At 38.5% G+C, this 18,933-nt stretch overlaps 2 protein-coding genes across 2 annotated transcripts in view; both read left to right on the top strand.

Moving 5' to 3' along the window:
* The window catches only part of NKAIN3 (sodium/potassium transporting ATPase interacting 3), a 611,467-nt gene that overhangs the window by 24,052 nt on the left and 568,482 nt on the right, over positions 1-18,933 (top strand). The window lies entirely within an intron of this gene.
* LOC121038007 (60S acidic ribosomal protein P1-like) lies at positions 15,069-15,460 on the top strand (the record flags this gene model as incomplete). Its single annotated transcript, XM_040487438.1, has 1 exon — positions 15,069-15,460. A coding segment is annotated over one exon (348 nt), but the record flags the coding sequence as incomplete, so codon positions are not given.

Below are 18,933 nucleotides of genomic sequence, written 5' to 3'. Positions count from 1 at the left end.
GGAGACAGAGCATGAACGGGGGAGGGGCAGAGAGAGAGGGAGACACAGAATCAGAAACAGGCTCCAGGCTCTGAGCCTTCAGCTCAGAGCCTGACGCGGGGCTCGAACTCACGGACCGCAATATCGTGACCTGGCTGAAGTCGGACGCTTAACCGACTGCGCCACCCAGGCGCCCCAATTTTATTTTATTTTTCAGACAGAGCATGAGCAGGAGAGGGCAGAGAGAGAGAAAGACACAGAATCAGAAGCAGGCTCCAGACACCGAGCATGTCTGCACAGAGCCAGATGTGGGGCTCGAACCCACGAACCGTGAGATCATGACCTGAGCCGAAGTCGGACGCTTAACCAACTGAGCCACCTGGGCACCCCTTAACTAAGCATTTAGAAACATTTACAGCAATTTGAATTTTTCATGACATTCAAGTGTCTGACTATTATCCTAAGAACGAACTTTTATTTTATTTTACAACAGTTTTTGTCTTCAACTGATTGAAAATTGGAAAAAAAAAGTTTCTTTATTACAGAGTGTTTGAGAAAGCACAAATTTAGACCCTGAGTGTGTATATTAGTAAATCTCACATAACAAGAAATCAAGAGGGAAATAGTTGCTGGGGTTGGATTACCAGTTCAGTAGTGTTAGGGCTCTATGTTGGTGTTCCTTGAATTCCCTTTCTTCTACCCTGGTTACAATATGCCATCAGGGGTTCCAAGTCTTCTGTTTTCCCATGAAAATACTCATCTCAGACGAGAAAGGGGTAGATGGAAAAAAGCCTTTCTCTCTTGTAGCTTTCTTTGCATTTAGAAGGAGAATCTTTGGGTGCCTGGGTGGCTCAGTCGGTTAAGTGTCTGACTCTTAATTTCAGCTCAGGTCATGATCTCATGATTGTGAGATTGAGCCCTGCATCAGTCTCCATGCTGTGCATGGAACCTACTTGGGATTCTCTCTCTCCCTTTCTGCCACTCCCCTGCTCACACTCTCCCTTTCTCTCTCCCTCTCAAAATAAATAAACTTAAAGAATACTAAAAAAAAAAAAAAAAAATAGAGAATCTTTTCCAGATTTCTCCCCATATTTACTTGATGAGAATTGAGTCATTTGCCCTCCTTCAGTCAATCCCTGCAGAACTCTCAAGGTCAAGTCCAGCATGACCCAACCTCTAGGAAGGACACCTCGTTGCATGAATGGAGCTAGGGTTCTCTCAGCAAGAAGGACTGGAGAATGGCTGTCCTGCATATTTCTCTAAAGATCTAACATTATCAGGGGCGCCTGGGTGGCGCAGTCGGTTAAGCGTCTGACTTCAGCCAGGTCACGATCTTGCGGTCCGTGAGTTCGAGCCCCGTGTCAGGCTCTGGGCTGATGGCTCAGAGCCTGGAGCCTGTTTCCGATTCTGTGTCTCCCTCTCTCTCTGCCCCTCCCCTGTTCATGCTCTGTCTCTCTCTGTCCCCCAAAAAATAAATAAACGTTGAAAAAAAATTTTTTAAAGATCTAACATTATCAGAAATTGACATAGCCACTGAGAATATTTCAGTAAGTTGGAACGTATAATATGGCTCAAGTTTATAGACTGCCTATTATGCTAGCTATTTTATGTTATTCTTCATATTTTGTACAACTACCCTACACATAGCCAGTGTTACACTGGGGGAAATGAAATAGAGAAAGGTAAAGTATCTTTGCCGTATTTGGTTAAGTATTTGGTGCCATAGGGTGAGCAGACAGTGTACATGATATCAGAAACCTAGGGAGGTCTGACCCAGGAGACTCTGACTTGAGCCATGTCCTCTTTTAAATAGGTAATGTGAACCATCTTAACGTTTCCAAGTACAATTATTGGCTTTCTGGCACATGGATCTATACTTTTTTCTTCTCTGGTCACTAAAATGTGAACCCGCTCTGCTGCTATCTGAAAAGCACCCCCTATAACTACATCTGTCACTGTCATTTGCTGCCACGAGTGTCAAAGGCCCCCTCTCTTGTCACAGGGTTGGACCTAATTTGTAGATAGATTTATTCTCTGTAATTCTGAAATCTAGAAGACTGTTGCCCAATAAAACCCTTGTGCGTGGTGGATGAGAATAGCTTCAAACTTTACTAATATGTCAGTATTTACTAATATCTCAGCAGCACTCTGGCTTGCCTAGGCTTTCATGGGCTTTCAAAAACCATTTTGAACCCTAAAGTGTGCCAAACAACCAACTTTCAACATTTCTTTACAACAGAGCTCTTTGGTAAGCTGAAAATTGCTCAGTTTGTGGAGTTTTCTCTCAATCCTATAGTTTCTCATATTCCAATTCCCTAGAAAATTGCTTCTGAGGTAAGTTAGGTGATATATCTCTGGAGCAGTCCATTTTTTTTTTTTTTTTCATTCTACTGCTGATCTGGGCATACAATACTAATTATCTTCGACCATGTTCCTTTCTTCAGGTGATACTCTGTTCTAGTTAATACATGCAGCATAGCGAAGCTTATAGGGCTGTGAAAATAAGCTTTGGAACATTAAAGTTTACTGCCCCAATATGTGGATTTTATTATCAGTGAACATTTTAGCATTTATCAAGCTATGTGTGTCCACCTTGAGGTCTGTCTTCCTATCACGGCCATATATTGTCAATTATACTCAATTGTAAGTTACTTCAGGCCAACAACTTTGACATGTGTGGCATCTGATGATGCTCATTAGTGTTGTTGATATTGCCTTTGGATGGAAAACTCCAGCATGTACATAATGCGTAATTAAATATTCTTATCAAATTCACCATTTCGTGGGAAGTTATAAAAACAGCACTTGGGGTAAAATAAGTCCACCTATCTTCTAAAAATTTCCATGTAGTTTAGGTTAAGTAAAATAAAGTTAATAATTTATGTTGAAGTACAAATAATGAAAAAAAATTAATAAATTCATTTTATTTTAGCTCTGGACGTCTACATGTTTTTTCCATTGTTTGATAACTTAAATATTAAATGTTTACTTTGAAAACATGTTACAATGTTGGTATTGCAATAGTGAAGGGTGGTTATGTTGAAATTTAGGGTGTCTTGTGAAATAATGAAAAATTAGTATTAAAAACATAATATTTTTAGATGTCATAAGAAAATATATATTCCTCATAGTTTCCTAGTGAGTGTTGCACATGAAACACATTTAGAGTATTCTCTCTCTAGAAACAAAATTTCAAAGTACTTATGAGGCTGCATTAATTTTACCTAAAAACCATACAGAAAGTCAAAGATTGAAATTATAAATCAAAGTGGATCCCTTTCTACCTGGATTGGAATGCAGCATCAGTAAGATTTACTGTGACCTGAACTTTCAACGGAATAGTTCATGACAACAAGATAGGACCACGAATGAGATTTTTTTTTATTGCAATAAACTCTATGGCTTGTCTGTTCTTACTATTTTCTTTATGCCTGAGATTTGTGGCAGGCCCCGAAATTGGGAATTTTAGAAAGAAAGCTCTACATGGGACTGACTCAGGGAGAGAATTGAGAATAGCTTGGTTCTGTTGTCTGTGATGAGATATCACGGTGTGCCTAAGAGCTGAAACATAATAAATTAACCTCAAGTCTGGACTGGTAGTATTAGGACGTTTGCAGGGTAATGTGAGCTAAGAATTTCAATTATACTTTCTCAAGCCACTAACGTAATGCTTTCTTAATGCTATATTTTCCATGTAGTAAAGACTATCTAGAGTTATATTTTAATTCTTCTAAGATACTAAGGGTTCCATTTGGTATGCTAGCCCTGGAAAGGACTTAGAATCTTTTTCCTTTTTGTTTCTTTAATTATGCCTTGGAGGTCATCTACCATAATCCCTTTCTTCTGAGATTCAGAACTGATTTCAGCTGTCATGTTTCCTCACCAGACCTGCTAGGGTGCTGAGATCCTGTGGTTCTTCAGCTTTATTCTCCACAACACTTAGTGAAAGTCCGCAAGGATCTGTGGTGAGCCAGAGGCAATTTGCCTCTCCGCTGTGGTTCGAGGCAGGATTGCTGGGTGTAAGTGTTGCTCTGCTTGCGTAGTTCAGCTGAGCAATTCATAAAAAGATGTGACTAATGATAGAGGCAGGAACTGTTGGTTAAGCTATGGGAAAAAGTCTGCCCTCCAGCCAGCCTCAGATGAAGTAGTGGGATCATAGTGTCTTCCCTGTAAGAGGTGCTCCGTAAATATTTGTTGCACAAATGAATGAAGGGGGCAGCAAATGGAGAGTCTTGTGGAGTGGAAGGAGACCCCTCAATAATTTTCCATTGGGATTTCAACAACATATCATCTCAGCTTGGTTCTTAACCCAGGGCACTGTGGCCCCCTTCCGCTTACGTAGGGCATTTGGAGTTGTGTGAGGACATTTTGGCTGTCACAGCGTTGGGGGTGGTGACGTGTGTGAGGTGCTACCGGCACTTACAGCTTATCAAAGGGCAGAGATGTGAACGCCTTTCAATGGACAGGGAGTCCTGCACAATGAGGAATTCTTGCCTAAATGAGTAAAAAGCATCCCAGTGAGGAACACGGAGTCTCCATCAGAGTTCTTGGGTAGGAAGGTTAGAGACATGACAGCCACCACCTTATAAGTATCCAAATACCTGTTGGACAGATAACATTCAGAAAAAATACTTTGGTTCGGGCAGGCCTTTCGGTGTGTGTTGCAACCACTCAACTAGCCATTGTAGCAAGAAAGCAGCCAGAGAGATGATACGTAACTCACCAGGTGTGGTTTTGTTTCAGTTACACTTTATTTACAAAAACAGGAGGGGGTTAGATTTGGCTCACGGGCCACAGTTTGTCAACCCCTGTTCTGTACTTAAAGAATAATTTGATGAAAATCCAAACGTAGTACTTTCTTATTATGTCTCTTCATATAATTGTATTGGTTTCAGCCATTCATTCCAACCAGCTGAGAACCTCTTAAATTTTAGTTATTCCAGTTCTGGTTATCCAATTAAAAAATTAAACTCCTTTTCACTTTGTGTCACCTAATACATCCTTCTATACTTTTAGCTATTTATTCTTCAAATGAAAGCAAAGGCACCTTAAACAGACTAAAGCCTAAAAATGGCTCTGTACCACATAACTCATTTTTTAGTTTAAGATGGTGAATGGTCTCAGTAACAAATATGTTTGATTACCATGGTTTAACCATCAATTAATTCATGAAACTGCACCAAAGTTACATTATGCACTACACTTGGTGCTTTTCTTATAAGAATCATAAGGGCATTGTACTGTATTTTCTCCCTGAAATCAAGATATTATGCCTAGGACAAGCTCATGCATACCACTCTGTTAATGCCAACAAAATTAATATTGGCCATGTAAAACCGACTTTTAGTAAATCATCCTGTTTACTCATATATTCTTGCAATTTGCCAAGAAGAGATGTGAATCTTATCAGTCTGGCCCCTGCACCTGCCCCTTTTAAGATACTTGCCCCAGTGGGGTTTCCATACATTGTAGCATGACTACAAATGTCTGACTGTGGTCCTGAGTTCATGGTTATAGGTCCAGTAGTGCCCTAGTTGGGAAGGAAGGAGTTAACAGTGGTCCTAGCTTTCTCCTGCCCTTCTCAAGGACAGCAGGGCCAAGTACTGACCCCCACTAGACATCCTGTAAATATTTCAAGGAGATTTAGTAACAGATAGATTATCTAACAAGTTCATATCTAAGAATTTTTTTAACAGGGTATTCTTTGTATATCTTGACTACCTATTATAAATAAACCTGGAATTTAAGTGATACAGGTGGCTGGAGGATGGTAGTCACATGACCTCTTTATCTGTGTGAGGAATGAAAAACAAAACAAAACAAAGCAAAACTAAGAAGCCCTAAACTGTTTTTCCCGAGACAACTTGTACACGTGCACCCAGTGAGCACTCATCTGTTACTACGAGACCAAATTGCATCCCATTTGAAAAAAAAAAAAAAAAACTCTTCAAGGCTATAACTTAGTGGTGTAGAAACTCAGGGTATCTTTTTCCTGGGTTTAAATAGGACCCGATAGGTTGGAAATGTAGGAAAAAAATTCAGATTGAAGAGCATGGAAGGTTACTGGTATAGGTCTATTATGTCAGTTGTGATTTTTATTTTTTAAGTTAGTAATTGAGAAGTATTTTAGAGTGGTAACAAAGCTCTACATTGCTAGGCAACATCACTAGACTTAACAAGAGAAAACTGGAAATAAAGCAGTAGTTGTACTTCTGATGACCTCAAGCTCTGTCCTAATGACCATTTATAAAAGTGAGAGATGATGTACTATGAAGTATGCATATGCTTCATATTAATTTTGCATACCTACATATTCAGTTTTGTCTATTAAAATCATGCTTTTTTGCTGTGTGTATTAGGTTGGCATATTTCCCAATTTATTAGTTCATCTATTTCAGGCAGAGTGCTAAGGAAAGTTAAAATTAAAAGGCTAGGAATTTATAATTCTAAGCAGTCATGCTTAAATTAATGAGAATGGCAATTTTCAATGCTTTCTTCAGTTTTGATTTAAGTCAAACATCACAGTAAAACAATTATTTTCACTCTTTTTAGAATTCAACTAATATTTCTATGCTTTATTTTCAGTGGTAAATAAATGCATATTTTCTCACTGTTTTTCTGAATTTTATTCTTCCTAGTACTCCATCCTTTTACCACATAAGATTGTATTCCTTTGATCTTTGACTTGTATATTTTTTCTTTTGATTTGTATAATTTAATTGTTAGTAGTAGTTAAATTTTATTGATCACTGAGTTTCAATTTTAATAATGATGTATAGGATGCCCTTTTCAGAAACTGCCCCCGAACTAACTACTTTTGAAAATCAAGGATAAAGACTATTGAATAGAAGTTTGTTATTAAAGAATAAGTGTATTTCAGCTGATGAACCTGTCAGAACAGTATTGGATAGAGAATTATATACCGAAGACATATTTTTAGTGTATTTTCTGAATATATGTAATTACTAGTTTGTAATTGAACAGAAAGAGGTTTGTAGTTTTGAGCGTCTGGTTTTCTACAAAATTAATTTTAGCCCTGGGCAGGTTTGTGGCGATGCATAGAAGTGTAAGTGGACGAGTATTATTGATGGTGACCACGTCAGTCACTCACCGTGCTGACCCTCTGGGCAGTCGAGTGTTGCCAGCTCTCCCTCTGTGGGCTGTGGCTTGTGGGTGATGACTGGCCTCTCTCCCTAGAAAGGAAGATGAGTCATTATATCCTTTATGTGACATAGCTTGTGTAGTATTAACATTCATCATCTTTTCTGAAATCATATAATGTATGGTCATCTTTAACGTTGAGATGAAATGTATTTATATAAAGCTATTTTCCCATTTAGAAATCCAAAACAAGGGAATTTAAGTCTTTTTCTTTGTTTGTTTTCTGGAAAGGATTAAGGTAAGTTAACATGGGCTTAGGATATGTCCTTGAATAAAGTTCACTTTATTATTTTTAAAATCCTGCTTTAATTACTTGTAGACTTCTGCTTCTGGCAGATGAAATGACTGGTATTGAATTACCTTTTTGACATAAACAACAGACCTCTGGACAAAACAGATGAGGCAATGCTTTCAGATGGTGTCTAACCACTCAGTGCAGGACTGTGACCTCGAGAGAAGAGAGACACTGTAGAGTACTTTCTGAAGGTGAAACAGGGTTTGAAGCCTACCCAGATGGCAGTGGTCTTGCTGATATGAGGAGGCAGGTAATGGGGGTCAGGACAAATTTGTGGAGTAGAATAGAGGGAGAGACAGAGAGACTAAGGAGTTGGTGTGGTTATGTCTCAAGACACTGGCTGTGGGCTGGACCACGCATGCTCAGAGGGAGGCTCTGTGAAGCCCACCTCAGAAAGTCTGTTGCAGGACCAACAGATGAACATAGAGGTGAAGTTCTGCAGTCCTGGGAGGTATGGGATTTCCGGCGGAACAGAGTAAAGAAGCCTCCCCGACCACCCTTCAGGCAGTTGCTACACCAAAAGCCATGGTGTAAGCCATGGAGGAAGAGTCATTACACTCTAAATTAAGGGTCACGTACTAGAGCTGGAGAATGAAACAAAGCAGATCTACTATATACAGCATAAAACCATGCACGACAGAGATTCTGCCATTAGTGTAACAAATACCAATGCTCTTTAAAGGAGGAAAGTGCAATTCAGATTCCCCATGACTTGATTCCATGATGCCCAGAATAAAAAAATAAATAAATATATTTGATATTCAAAGAACCAGTGCAATAAGTAAAAAAGTGATGCAGAATTTAGAGGAAATGTAGACAACAGAAACACACTTCCGGCTGCTCAAGGTGTTGGAATGAACAGACAAGGACTTAAGAACTCTATTATAAATATGTTCAGGAATTTAAAGGAAACCATATAAATGATGCTTGAATAGAGAGGGGGACTCAGCAGAGACACTGAAAGTGAAAGAAGAACCAAACAGAAATGTTGAAACTTAAAAGTAATATATTGGAAATGAAAAATTCCTGTAATGGGTTTACCAGCAGATTGCTCATTATAGAAAAGAACCAGTGAACTTAAAGAGAAGCCAATAAAAACCGTAAAACCTTAAGGAAAGGGATAAAGTGTTATAAGAAAATGAACAGAACTTTTGTGACATGTGGAGCAATCTAAAATTGATAGACGAGAAGAGAATGGAAAAAAGGAGTATTTGAAGAAGTAATGATAGAAGATTTCCCAATGTCATGAAGAAAAGTCAACTTAACAGATTCAAGAAATCTGTAAACCCCAAGAAAAACAAATATAAAGAGAGCCACATGTTATAAACTATTGATTACCTTAGATAAAGTTTTCAAAGTTGTCAGAAAAAACAAAAAGATACGTTACATATAGGGAATATATGTATACTATATGAATTATGGCTAATATTTCATCAGTAACAGCGGAGGCCAGAAAGACAATGGATGTCATCTTTAAATTTTTGGAAGAGAAAAAAGTCATGTGGTAAGTTAGTATGCTGCACTGAGTTAAAAATGTCCTTCAAAAGTCATGATAACATAAAGACAATTTTCAGATGAACCAGATCTAAAGCATCTGTTGCCAGCAGAACTGCACTACAAGAAATGCCAAAGGAAACCCTTCAAGCTTGAGAGAAATGATAACAGAGAGAAAATCGGATCCATAAATAGCATCGAATAGTATCAGAAATGATAAATATTTGGATAAATATTTTAATTTATTTCTTTAAAAGACAACAAATATAAAAATCATGGCATTGCATTATGTGTATTATATCACATAAGATGTAAAACATATGGACAAGAAAATGTATGAATAAATGAATCACATTGCTATAAGATTCTCCTATTTTACATGAAGTAGTACAATAATAATTTTTTAAGTAGACCGCAATAAATAAAGGATGTGTTTATAATCCCTACAAAAACTATGCAAGATAGCTCGAAGAGGTGTAGCTTTGAACCAGCAGAGAGAATAAAATAAAGTGACTCTAAAGAAAGTAAAAGAGAAGAAATAATTGTATAAAAATAATAACTGACAAATTAGCAGATATATCATGATGCTATAGAAAATCCTAGAAAACCAATAATCATAAACATTCCAATTAAAAGCTATATATTGTTAGACTGGATTAAAAAAAATCAAAATCCTGATATACACAATTAAAAATCAAAGAAAGGAGAGGGGCCTGGCTGGCTTAGTCAAGAGAGCATGTGACTCTTGATCTTGGGGTCATGAATTTGAGCCCCATATTTTGGGTATAGAGCTTAGTTAAAAAAAATAAAGAGAGATACATGGATCGATAAAGAAGATGTACACACACACACACACACACACACACACACACACACACGTGGAATTTATGCAGCCATAAAAAACAAGATGAGATCTTGCCTCTTGCGACAACATGGTTGGACCTAGAGAGTATTCTGCTAGGTGAAATAAGTCAGACCGAGAAAGACAAGACAAATGCTGTGTGATTTCACTCATACGGAATTTAAAAACAAAACAAATGAATAAACAAACAAACAACTAAAAAGAAGAATCAGAGCTGTAGATACAGAGAACAAACTGGTGGTTGCCAGAGGGTTGGGGGAGGGGGTTGGGCAAAATGGGTGAAGGGGAATGAGAGGTACAAGTGTCCAGTTATGGAATGAATAACTCATAGGAATAAAAAGCACAGCCTAAGGAATACAGTCAGTGATAGTGTAATAGTGTTCTACGGTGACAGATGGTAGCTACATTTGTGGTGAGCCTGGCATAACAGCATAACATGTAGAGATGTTGAATCATTATGTTGGACACCTGAAACTAATGTAACGCTGTGTGCCAACCACACTCAAAGAAAAAAAATTTAAATGTATGTATAAATTCACCATACTGCTCTATGGTGTATTTGAAAGCTACTAAGAGAGTAAATCCTAAAAGTTCTCATCATAAGAAAAAGAAACATCGTGTATGTGTGGGCATCTATATGAGATGATGGATGTTAACTAAACTTATTGTGATAATCATTTTACAACATATCAGGTCAAGGTATTATGCTTTGCACCTTAAACCTGTACAATGCTGTATACCAATTATATTGCAATACAGTGAAAGCAATTTTAAAAATATCAAAGATAGAGACATGTACTGTGCCAACAACAAACATCAAACATGCTGTGAATATTAGACAAAATAGAAATCAGAGAAAGAGTATCGCCATTTACAAAGGGAAATGTTTTTAAAATGATAAAAGAGTCCATTCAAAAAAATCTGAATGTGCATTCTGTTATTAACAGTTTGAAGATATATGAAGCAAACCAATAGCCCTAGAGGGAAAAATGGGTAAATTCACAATCAGCAATTAAAAAAAATTTTTTTAATGTTTATTTATTTTTGGAAGAAAGAGACAGAGCATGAGTGGGGGGTGGGTAGAGAGAGAGGGAGACACAGAATCCGAAGCAAGCTCCAGGCTCTAAGCTGTCAGCACAGCTGACGTGACCTGAGCTGAAGTCGGACACTTAACCGACTAAGCCATCCAGGCGTCCCTCACAATCAGCAATTTTAACAACTCTTCATAATCAGTAGGAAAATCAGACAAAAAGATGATTAGTAAGGGTGTAAAATAGTTAACACTTTAAGCCAAATCAACATGACTGTTACTTATAAAACAATATACTAAAAACCTGAAAAATACAGATTCAACACAATCTCAATTAAAAAAATCTTAATTTTTTAAAAACAAATTGATAAGCCAAAATGTAAATAGAATGTAAAGGACCCATATATAGCATCCATAGGATGTAAAGGACCCATCCATAGCAGTGATGGTCAAGAAGAACAAAGTTGGAAGACTCAACCTACCTGACTTTAAAATTTGCTATAAACCTATAGTAATCAGGGCAGTGTGGCTTGGCATAAAAATAGACACACGGATTAAAGGAATAAAAAGTACATGATAGATTCACATGTTGCTGGCCCATTAATTTTTGACCAAGGCATGAAGGCAATTCAAGGGACTAAAGAAAATCTTTTCCACAGATAGTATTGGAACACTGGATCGACATAGGGGAAAATAAGACTTTTGACCCCTATTTCACTCCATTCACAAAAATTAATTTGAAGTTGATCATAGACATAAACATAAAAGCTGAACTTGAAGCTTTCTAGAAGAAAACATGGGAGAATAGCATTGTGACCTTGAAAGAGGTAAAGACAATATACAGAGGCAAAAACCTGAAAGAAAAAAACTGATAAATGGTAGTTCATCATATGAAAAAAAATCTGTTTATCAAAAGACAAATTTCGCAACTGAAAAGGCAAGACACACACTGCAGAAAATATTTCCCTTATATCTTCCTGACAAGGGACTTGTACTTAGAATATTTTAAGAACTAATATAAGCCGATAATTGAAAGACAAATAGTGCAATTTAAAAGTGGTACCTGGTTGGCTTAGTTGGTTGAGTGTCTGACTTGATTTCAGATTGGGTCATGATCCCAGGATTGTGGGATCGAGCCCCATGACAGTCTCTGCACTGAGTGTGGAGCCTACTTAAGATTCTCTCTCTCTCTCTCTCTCTCTCTCTCTCTCTCTCTCTCTCTTTCTCTCTCTCTCTCTGCCCCTCTCACCCCCCCCTTCTGTGCTTTGTTTCTCTCTAAAAGATAAAAATAAAATGGGCAAAGGACTTGAAGAGATACTCACACAAGAACATATGCAAGTAACAGTAAACATATGAAAAATATTCTCAGTTATTGTTCATCAGGAAAATGGAAGCTAAGATCACAATGAAATCCTATTTTCTGCTCTTGAGAATAGCTAATGCTAGAAGACAGACATCGCAAATGGTGGTGAGATGTGGAGCAGCTGGTGCACTCACACGTTGTTGGCAGAATGTAAGACAGTACAAACGCTTAGAAAAAACTGTCAGTTTCTAGGAAATGTAAACATATATGTACTCCGCTCCAGAATTCCACTTCTTGGTATTTACACAATAAAAATGAAAATATATGTCAAACAAAAACTTATTCACAGTTTTTCTAGTGACTTTTTTCATAATATTCCCAAACTGGACACAACCCAAATGTCCTTCAAGGGAAGAAGGAGAGAAGAATAGAGAGAGCATAAACTATGGATACATTGAATAATGTGAGTGAACTTCAGAAATATTATATGGAGGGAAAGAAGCCAGATGTAAACTTCTAGAAGGAAACATGGAAGTTCTTACTTTTATAATATGTTTATTGAAGTTCAAGGACTCTTATTGTGATAGAAATCAAAATGGCAGTTCCTTATGGCTGGGGGAGGTGGAAACGAAGTTGAGTAGAATGTGGCAAGTGAGAACTTTCTGGAATGGTGGAAGTTTCTGGATCTCCTCTGGGTTGTTGGCTAATGCAGTGTATACATTTATTAAAAGTCATTGAATTGTATACGTAAGATCTTTGCATTTCACTGTGTGTAAATGTTTCTTTAATTAAAAAGATGTTTAGGTATTCAGTTGTAGATTCCTTTTCAATACACTAAAGGTCTGAATGGTTCTGGTGTTTCCCATTTAAGAAAAAAATGTTTTTATGGTTGCAGAGTTACCTGCTAATTAGCTTTCCTAGTGCATTTTGATGGCTACCAACATTATATTATACTGTCAGAAGTCTTAAGTCAGCTCTGCATTTTGTCCTTTCATTAAAAGCTGTGTTAGTGCAGAGAACATTTCTTCCATCTTGTTAACCATTATGTCCATTCTCTGTAATGGCCAATTGATTGTTAATAAATTTCTCATGGACTCCTGAAAAACAGGAGTTTTTCTTAGACTATTTTCCTTTCAAGGTCTGACTTTCCCTATCTTTTGATCTGAGCATCCTGTTCCGAGGATTTCTGGCTATGGGGAACACACACACACATAATCCCCTGCTAGAGGTTCAAATACTTTGTTTACCAGGCAGATAATTTGACAGAATAGTCACAGGGCACAGACCTGTGAGCGGAAGATGCTTGGGCTGCCTTCGTGGCTCTGCAGGTTGCAGGAATGGGAGGAGGGCCCATGATGGAGACAAAGCAGAGCTGTGGAAACTACACCAGACAGAAGCTGCACTCATTCTACACCTTCCTAAAAGCAATCATCTGGAATGCTCTTCTTTACTGAGTTTCCAAATCATCTGGCAATATTTATGCTTAAAACCTGCAAGTGTGGTTATAAATTGGAAAGTACTTAATTTCAAGCCATGACTTATAATAGTTTACATTCTTGGTGATCCATGCACGAACAAGTTATTTTAAACGTTTTGTATTTGGCATACTTTAAAAATAAATATAACAGCCCCATGAAGCTCTTTGACTCCTTTAGGGATACATTTCCGTATTTTTCATAACGGATTGATTTAAAGGGAAATCACACAATAGGCAGCACCCTAGTGGCAGTGATTTTGACAGTGGTGTGTTAAAATTAAAAGGTGAAAGGCCTCCCTGCCTGCCCTTCAATGAACTATGAACTCCTTCAACTTCTCCTTTCTCAGACCTTGAGACCACACAGCCCAGAACCCCACCTGCCTCCTGTACGTCTGAATGTGCTCCTCATCAGAAAGGCAGCCCTGAAAGGGTACGGGAAGGGGGGGGGTCTCTCTGCTGGGGGGCAGGTGGGCCCATGTGGCAATGGTACTGGCTGGCTCAGAGAAATGTGGAACTCGGGACGCTATTTTTTGGTCATTGTAACCCCTGTGACTAGGACTTAGGGGAACACAGTGGTGGCAGTGGTGGCCATTTCTCTTCTTCTGCTTCCTGTAGTGCTTGCTGTGCTTGCTGTTCAGCTTGACATGGTAGACCCTGTGGAACTTAGTTTCAGAGAGCATGGCTTGTTCATGATCCAGTCGTAATGAAGCACAGTGGATGGACTTTCAGTAGGAAGAAGGGGTAAAACACGGCATGAATGAGATGCAAAAGTAAACTCTGAAACTGGAAAATCTCACATGTAGTTACCTATATGTAAGCCAATCAGAATCCCTAGATAGGTAGGGTATTGATGGCCTCAGTGATATCCCAGTTTGGTGGTATAGACATACATCTGTGAGCAAGCTGGTGGGGAAAACTGACCTTTAATTTCCAGATTCTGTGTAGTGAAAACTGGCAAAGCAGTATTTTACAGCATTGGTCCACGAATGCACTAGAATGACTCTATAATTTCAAGTATATGACTATTTCTGGAAGAAGAACAAAAGCGCTCTTCTAGGACCCTTCAATACTCATTATAAAACCTCTCCTTTTATCTTTTCCCTGATATGTCCCAGGCTTCACCAATGTGAAAGTCCCCAAATACAGGTAATTGCTGGAGAAGAAAAAGGCACTGTAAAATTGAGAATGTATGCCTTCTAAGCCATTGATCTGAAGTTGCCAGCTATAAAACCTTGGCAAAATATTGCTTCTGCTAAGTTGTATATTTTATAATGGAGAAAAATCAAGAGAATACACAAATGTCTATTCGGCTCACCTAAAAAGACACCGTGGCTTTCCTCAGCTGCCGCTAAGGTGCTGGTCCTTCCGAGAAAGCTAAGGCTGCCTTGGGGTGAGGCCCTCACTTCATCCGATCACTAGCATGGCTCCCGCACCCTGCAGCGCCAGCTCCGCGCTTGACCACACCATGGCCTCCGTCTCTTCTCGGAGCTTACCTGCATCCACTTGGCCCTCATCCTGCACCACCCTGAGGTCCCAGAGGATAAGATCAATGCCTTCATTAAAGCAGCTGGTGTAAATGTTCGACATTTCTGGCCGGGTTTGTTTGCGAAGGCCCTGGCCAACGTCCACATCCACATCGGGAGCCTCACCTGCAATGTAGGGGCTGGTGGACCCAGCCGGGTGGCAGCCTGTGCTGCACCAGGGAGTGGTCCTGCCCCCTTCACCACTGCTGTCCCCGCTGTGAAGAAAGTGCAGGCAAAGAAAGAGGAATCTGAGCAGTCTGATGATGACATGGGCCTTGGGCTTTTTGACTAAACCTCTTCTGTAACCTGTTCAATAAAAAGCTGGACTCTTAAAAATAAATTAAATAAATAAATAAATAAACATCGAAAAGCTGAAATCTAAACAAACAAATAAATAAAGATACTATTAGCTTCTTTTTGGAAATTATGGCTTTTGTATATGTCATTATTAGGAGCTCTGATTTCTTTTAAGGTATTCCTGGAATAAGAATTACAGTTCAAGGGGCTGAACCTAAAACCAGTCGAGACTGGAGCTAATTATGTGGAGCTCAGTCTTCAGAGGTTACCCAAGCCCTGTCCTGGGCTCTGTCCTGTGCTCCAGTCTGTCCTCTCCTGTCCCTGGCTAAGCTCTGCCTTAGGATGAATTGCCCTCCGTGCGTGTCTCAGAGCTCTCAGTACCAGCGCAACTGTTATTAATCCCACTGCCCATTCTTGATGTCATTTACTGAATTTTGGATGAACCTTGACACCCAAGGACCTTTAGATTCCATCCCTGTCCAGTCACTCTCTGGAGTCAATAGACCAAGCTAACACACATCCCTGCAGAAATATCTGGACCAGGAAGGCTGAAAGCAATCACAGTTTTTCTTTATATAGAGCTTTACATGATTTATCAACTCAATTTTCTATACTTGTATATTGAGGGGAAAAAAAGAAAAAGAAAGGCCAAATTAGATACTTTTCTCCTAGAAAATTGAATGTGTATTATGCATGTGGACATATTTATTTATGATGTACGTTCTTCCATTTACTGGACTTGTGGTAGCTTTCATATCTTTTTAAAGTGCCAGATAAGATATTTATATCTGCATCCCAAATGTCTAGCCTAGTGCTTGGTATATGGTAGATACTCAGTAAATGTTTGTTAAATCAAATTGAATTTTAAAATAGTGCAGAGATGGTTTATAGGAAGGAAGTGATCATACCAGATGTCTGAATGCAATAGAATCTTATCATTGGGCCATTAATTTGACTCTGAGCTTCCTAAATTCAGCACAGTATTCCCTTTGTAATAAATGGTCCAGGATTTAGTTTCTGACAGAAGAGCATATAAACCTTACTTTGAAAGTAAAAGAATATAAAATTTATCTTAGCAGGCCAAATATAAAGAAGTGGTAAAACATAGTATCCAGTATCTTTGACTGTGTTTTTCTTTTCTACTTACATAAAAGAAGATGCAGAAATATTTTTAAAGTGAATAATTCTTATTTCCACACTCTCAATGGTAGAAGGCACAATACTACACCTCATTTCAATGATGGAATTCTCTGTAGACCGGAGATAATGCTGTCTAGGAATCCTCTATTTGTATTCCAATTTAATATAATAGGACTTGTATAATTTAAATGAATGGTTTCCTATTAAACTATCACTTTCAAATATTAGTATTCCTGGCAAGTTCCCAGTGCCAGTCAGTTCGCAATTCTCCAGCAAGTACCTGTAGCTCAGCTAGTCTTGGTTTCTGATTGACAGAAACAATCTCAACATGAGGAGGCACCACTGACAATCAGTGATGGGTGGATTAGGAGCCTGACTTGTGTCCTTACTTGGAGAGAAGCCAGTTCATTTCAGCACAAGATTGAGACCCAAGGTGGGTGCCTGGGTGGCTCAGTCTGTTGAAGAAGCCACTCTACATTTTGACTCAGGTTATGATCCCAGGGTCGTTGTGGGATCAAGCCCTGTGTCAGGCTGAGCATGAACATGCTTGAGATTCTCTCTCTCTCTCTCTCTCTCCCTGCACCCCTCTCGCCTGCTTGTGTATGCACACTCTTTCTCTCTCTCTCTAAAAAAAAAAAAAAAAGATGGAGACACAAGGGAGCTTTTATGGGGAAGCTAATGGAAAACAAGTCAGTGGCCCTTCTCTGCACTTAGAATATAAATTAGAATGTAAATACTTGGACATATGTTTTCTACTGTTTGTTTTTTAGAAAATTTATTATGGAATATTTCTAAATTCCTTACAGATTTCTTTTCAGAAAACATCAAATAGGAGAGAATGAAAGGGAAGTTTCATTGTATTTCAAGTCAGACAAAAACATTCCTGGATTATTCCTTCACGACCTACTAAAATTTTGTTGGTGGATCTCCATAGCGTAAAGAGGAAGTACAAATTCTTTGCATGCTCCTTTCACTCCAATTCTATTCTTGCTGTCTCTGTCTCCCTTTACCCATCCTCCCCATTCTATCTAGCTGCTCACATTCCCTGTGAAGCACACACATCTCATCCCAGCAGTCTGTGCTCCATGGTGGCCTGCTCAGCCTTTGGCATACCTGTGCTTTCTAGTCTCCACGTGTTTTCTCACCTAATGACTTCTTTCTCTCCTTCCCATTCTCACCTGTCAATGGCCTGCCAAAGACTTCCAGTTCAACACCCCTATGTTTATAGTAGCATTATTTACAGTAGCCAAATTACGGAAGTAGCCCAAGTGTTCATCGATAGAGGAATGGATAAAGAAGATGTGATATATATATAAATGTGTGTGTGTGTGTGTGTGTGTGTGTGTGTGTGTGTGTGTGTGTGTAGGAATGTTATTCAGCCATAAAAAATTGTGCAGTCTTGCTATTTACAATGACATGGAGAGAACTAGAGAAAAACACCATATGATTTCTCTCTTATGTGGAATTTAAGAAACAAGTGAACAAAAGCAAAAAAAGAGAGAGAGAGAGAGAGAGAGAGAGACAGACAGACAGACAGACAAGCCAGAAACAGGCTCTTAACTATAGAGAACAAACTGATGGTTACCAGAGGGGAGGTAGGTAGGTAGGGGATGGATGAAATAGTTGATGGGGATTAAGGAGTGCACTTGTCATGATGAGCACTGGGTGATGTATGGAATTGTTGAATCAGTATACTGTGCACCTGAAACTAATACAACCCTGTATGTTAAATATACTGGAATTAAAATAAAATTTTAAAAAGATACTTAAGACTTCCAGTCATAATTTATATAGTTCCTCCTTGAATCCTCTTAGTAGAGTAAATCTTTGCATTTGATTTATCCTTCTATAGTGTCTTTACCACCACATTATTTCTTGAGGTGTATATTCCTGTTCTACACACAAGATTGTAAATTCCCAGAGAACACAGTATTTTAATCAGCTTTTATTCTACATAGTCCAATTCCTTGCTCATAATAGATTCTCTGAAAATATTTATTGAGGTGAGTTTATTTGAAGAGCTTTGACAAAAACTATCTTTCCTCATTCAGCATTTCTAATTTTGAATTGCACCAAATATATCATAATGAAAAATTATGAACACTAAGCACCCCGCTCAGGAGTTCATTAACAGATATGTCTTTCTATTCTGAAATTTTCCTGTAGAAATTGAGTCAAAGAAATCTATGAATTGCGTAGTTAGGATTCTTGAGAGGACTTGAAGATTTTACCCTTCCCAAAATACACAAACACATACCTTTTTCCCTTTTGGGTCATATTCCAGTATTTGCATCAGCTTGTTGTGAGTGAACTTTTGCATGGATCCTTGGATTACTTATCTTTCCTGGAAATCCACGTGGCCTCTCTTCCTC

Source organism: Herpailurus yagouaroundi, unplaced genomic scaffold (assembly GCF_014898765.1).
Source record: "Herpailurus yagouaroundi ecotype Mexico unplaced genomic scaffold, PumYag 165, whole genome shotgun sequence".
In the NCBI taxonomy this organism is placed as follows: domain Eukaryota; kingdom Metazoa; phylum Chordata; class Mammalia; order Carnivora; family Felidae; genus Herpailurus; species Herpailurus yagouaroundi.
Note: the sequence above shows the minus strand (reverse complement) of the source record. Positions and strands in the feature narration are given on the sequence as shown.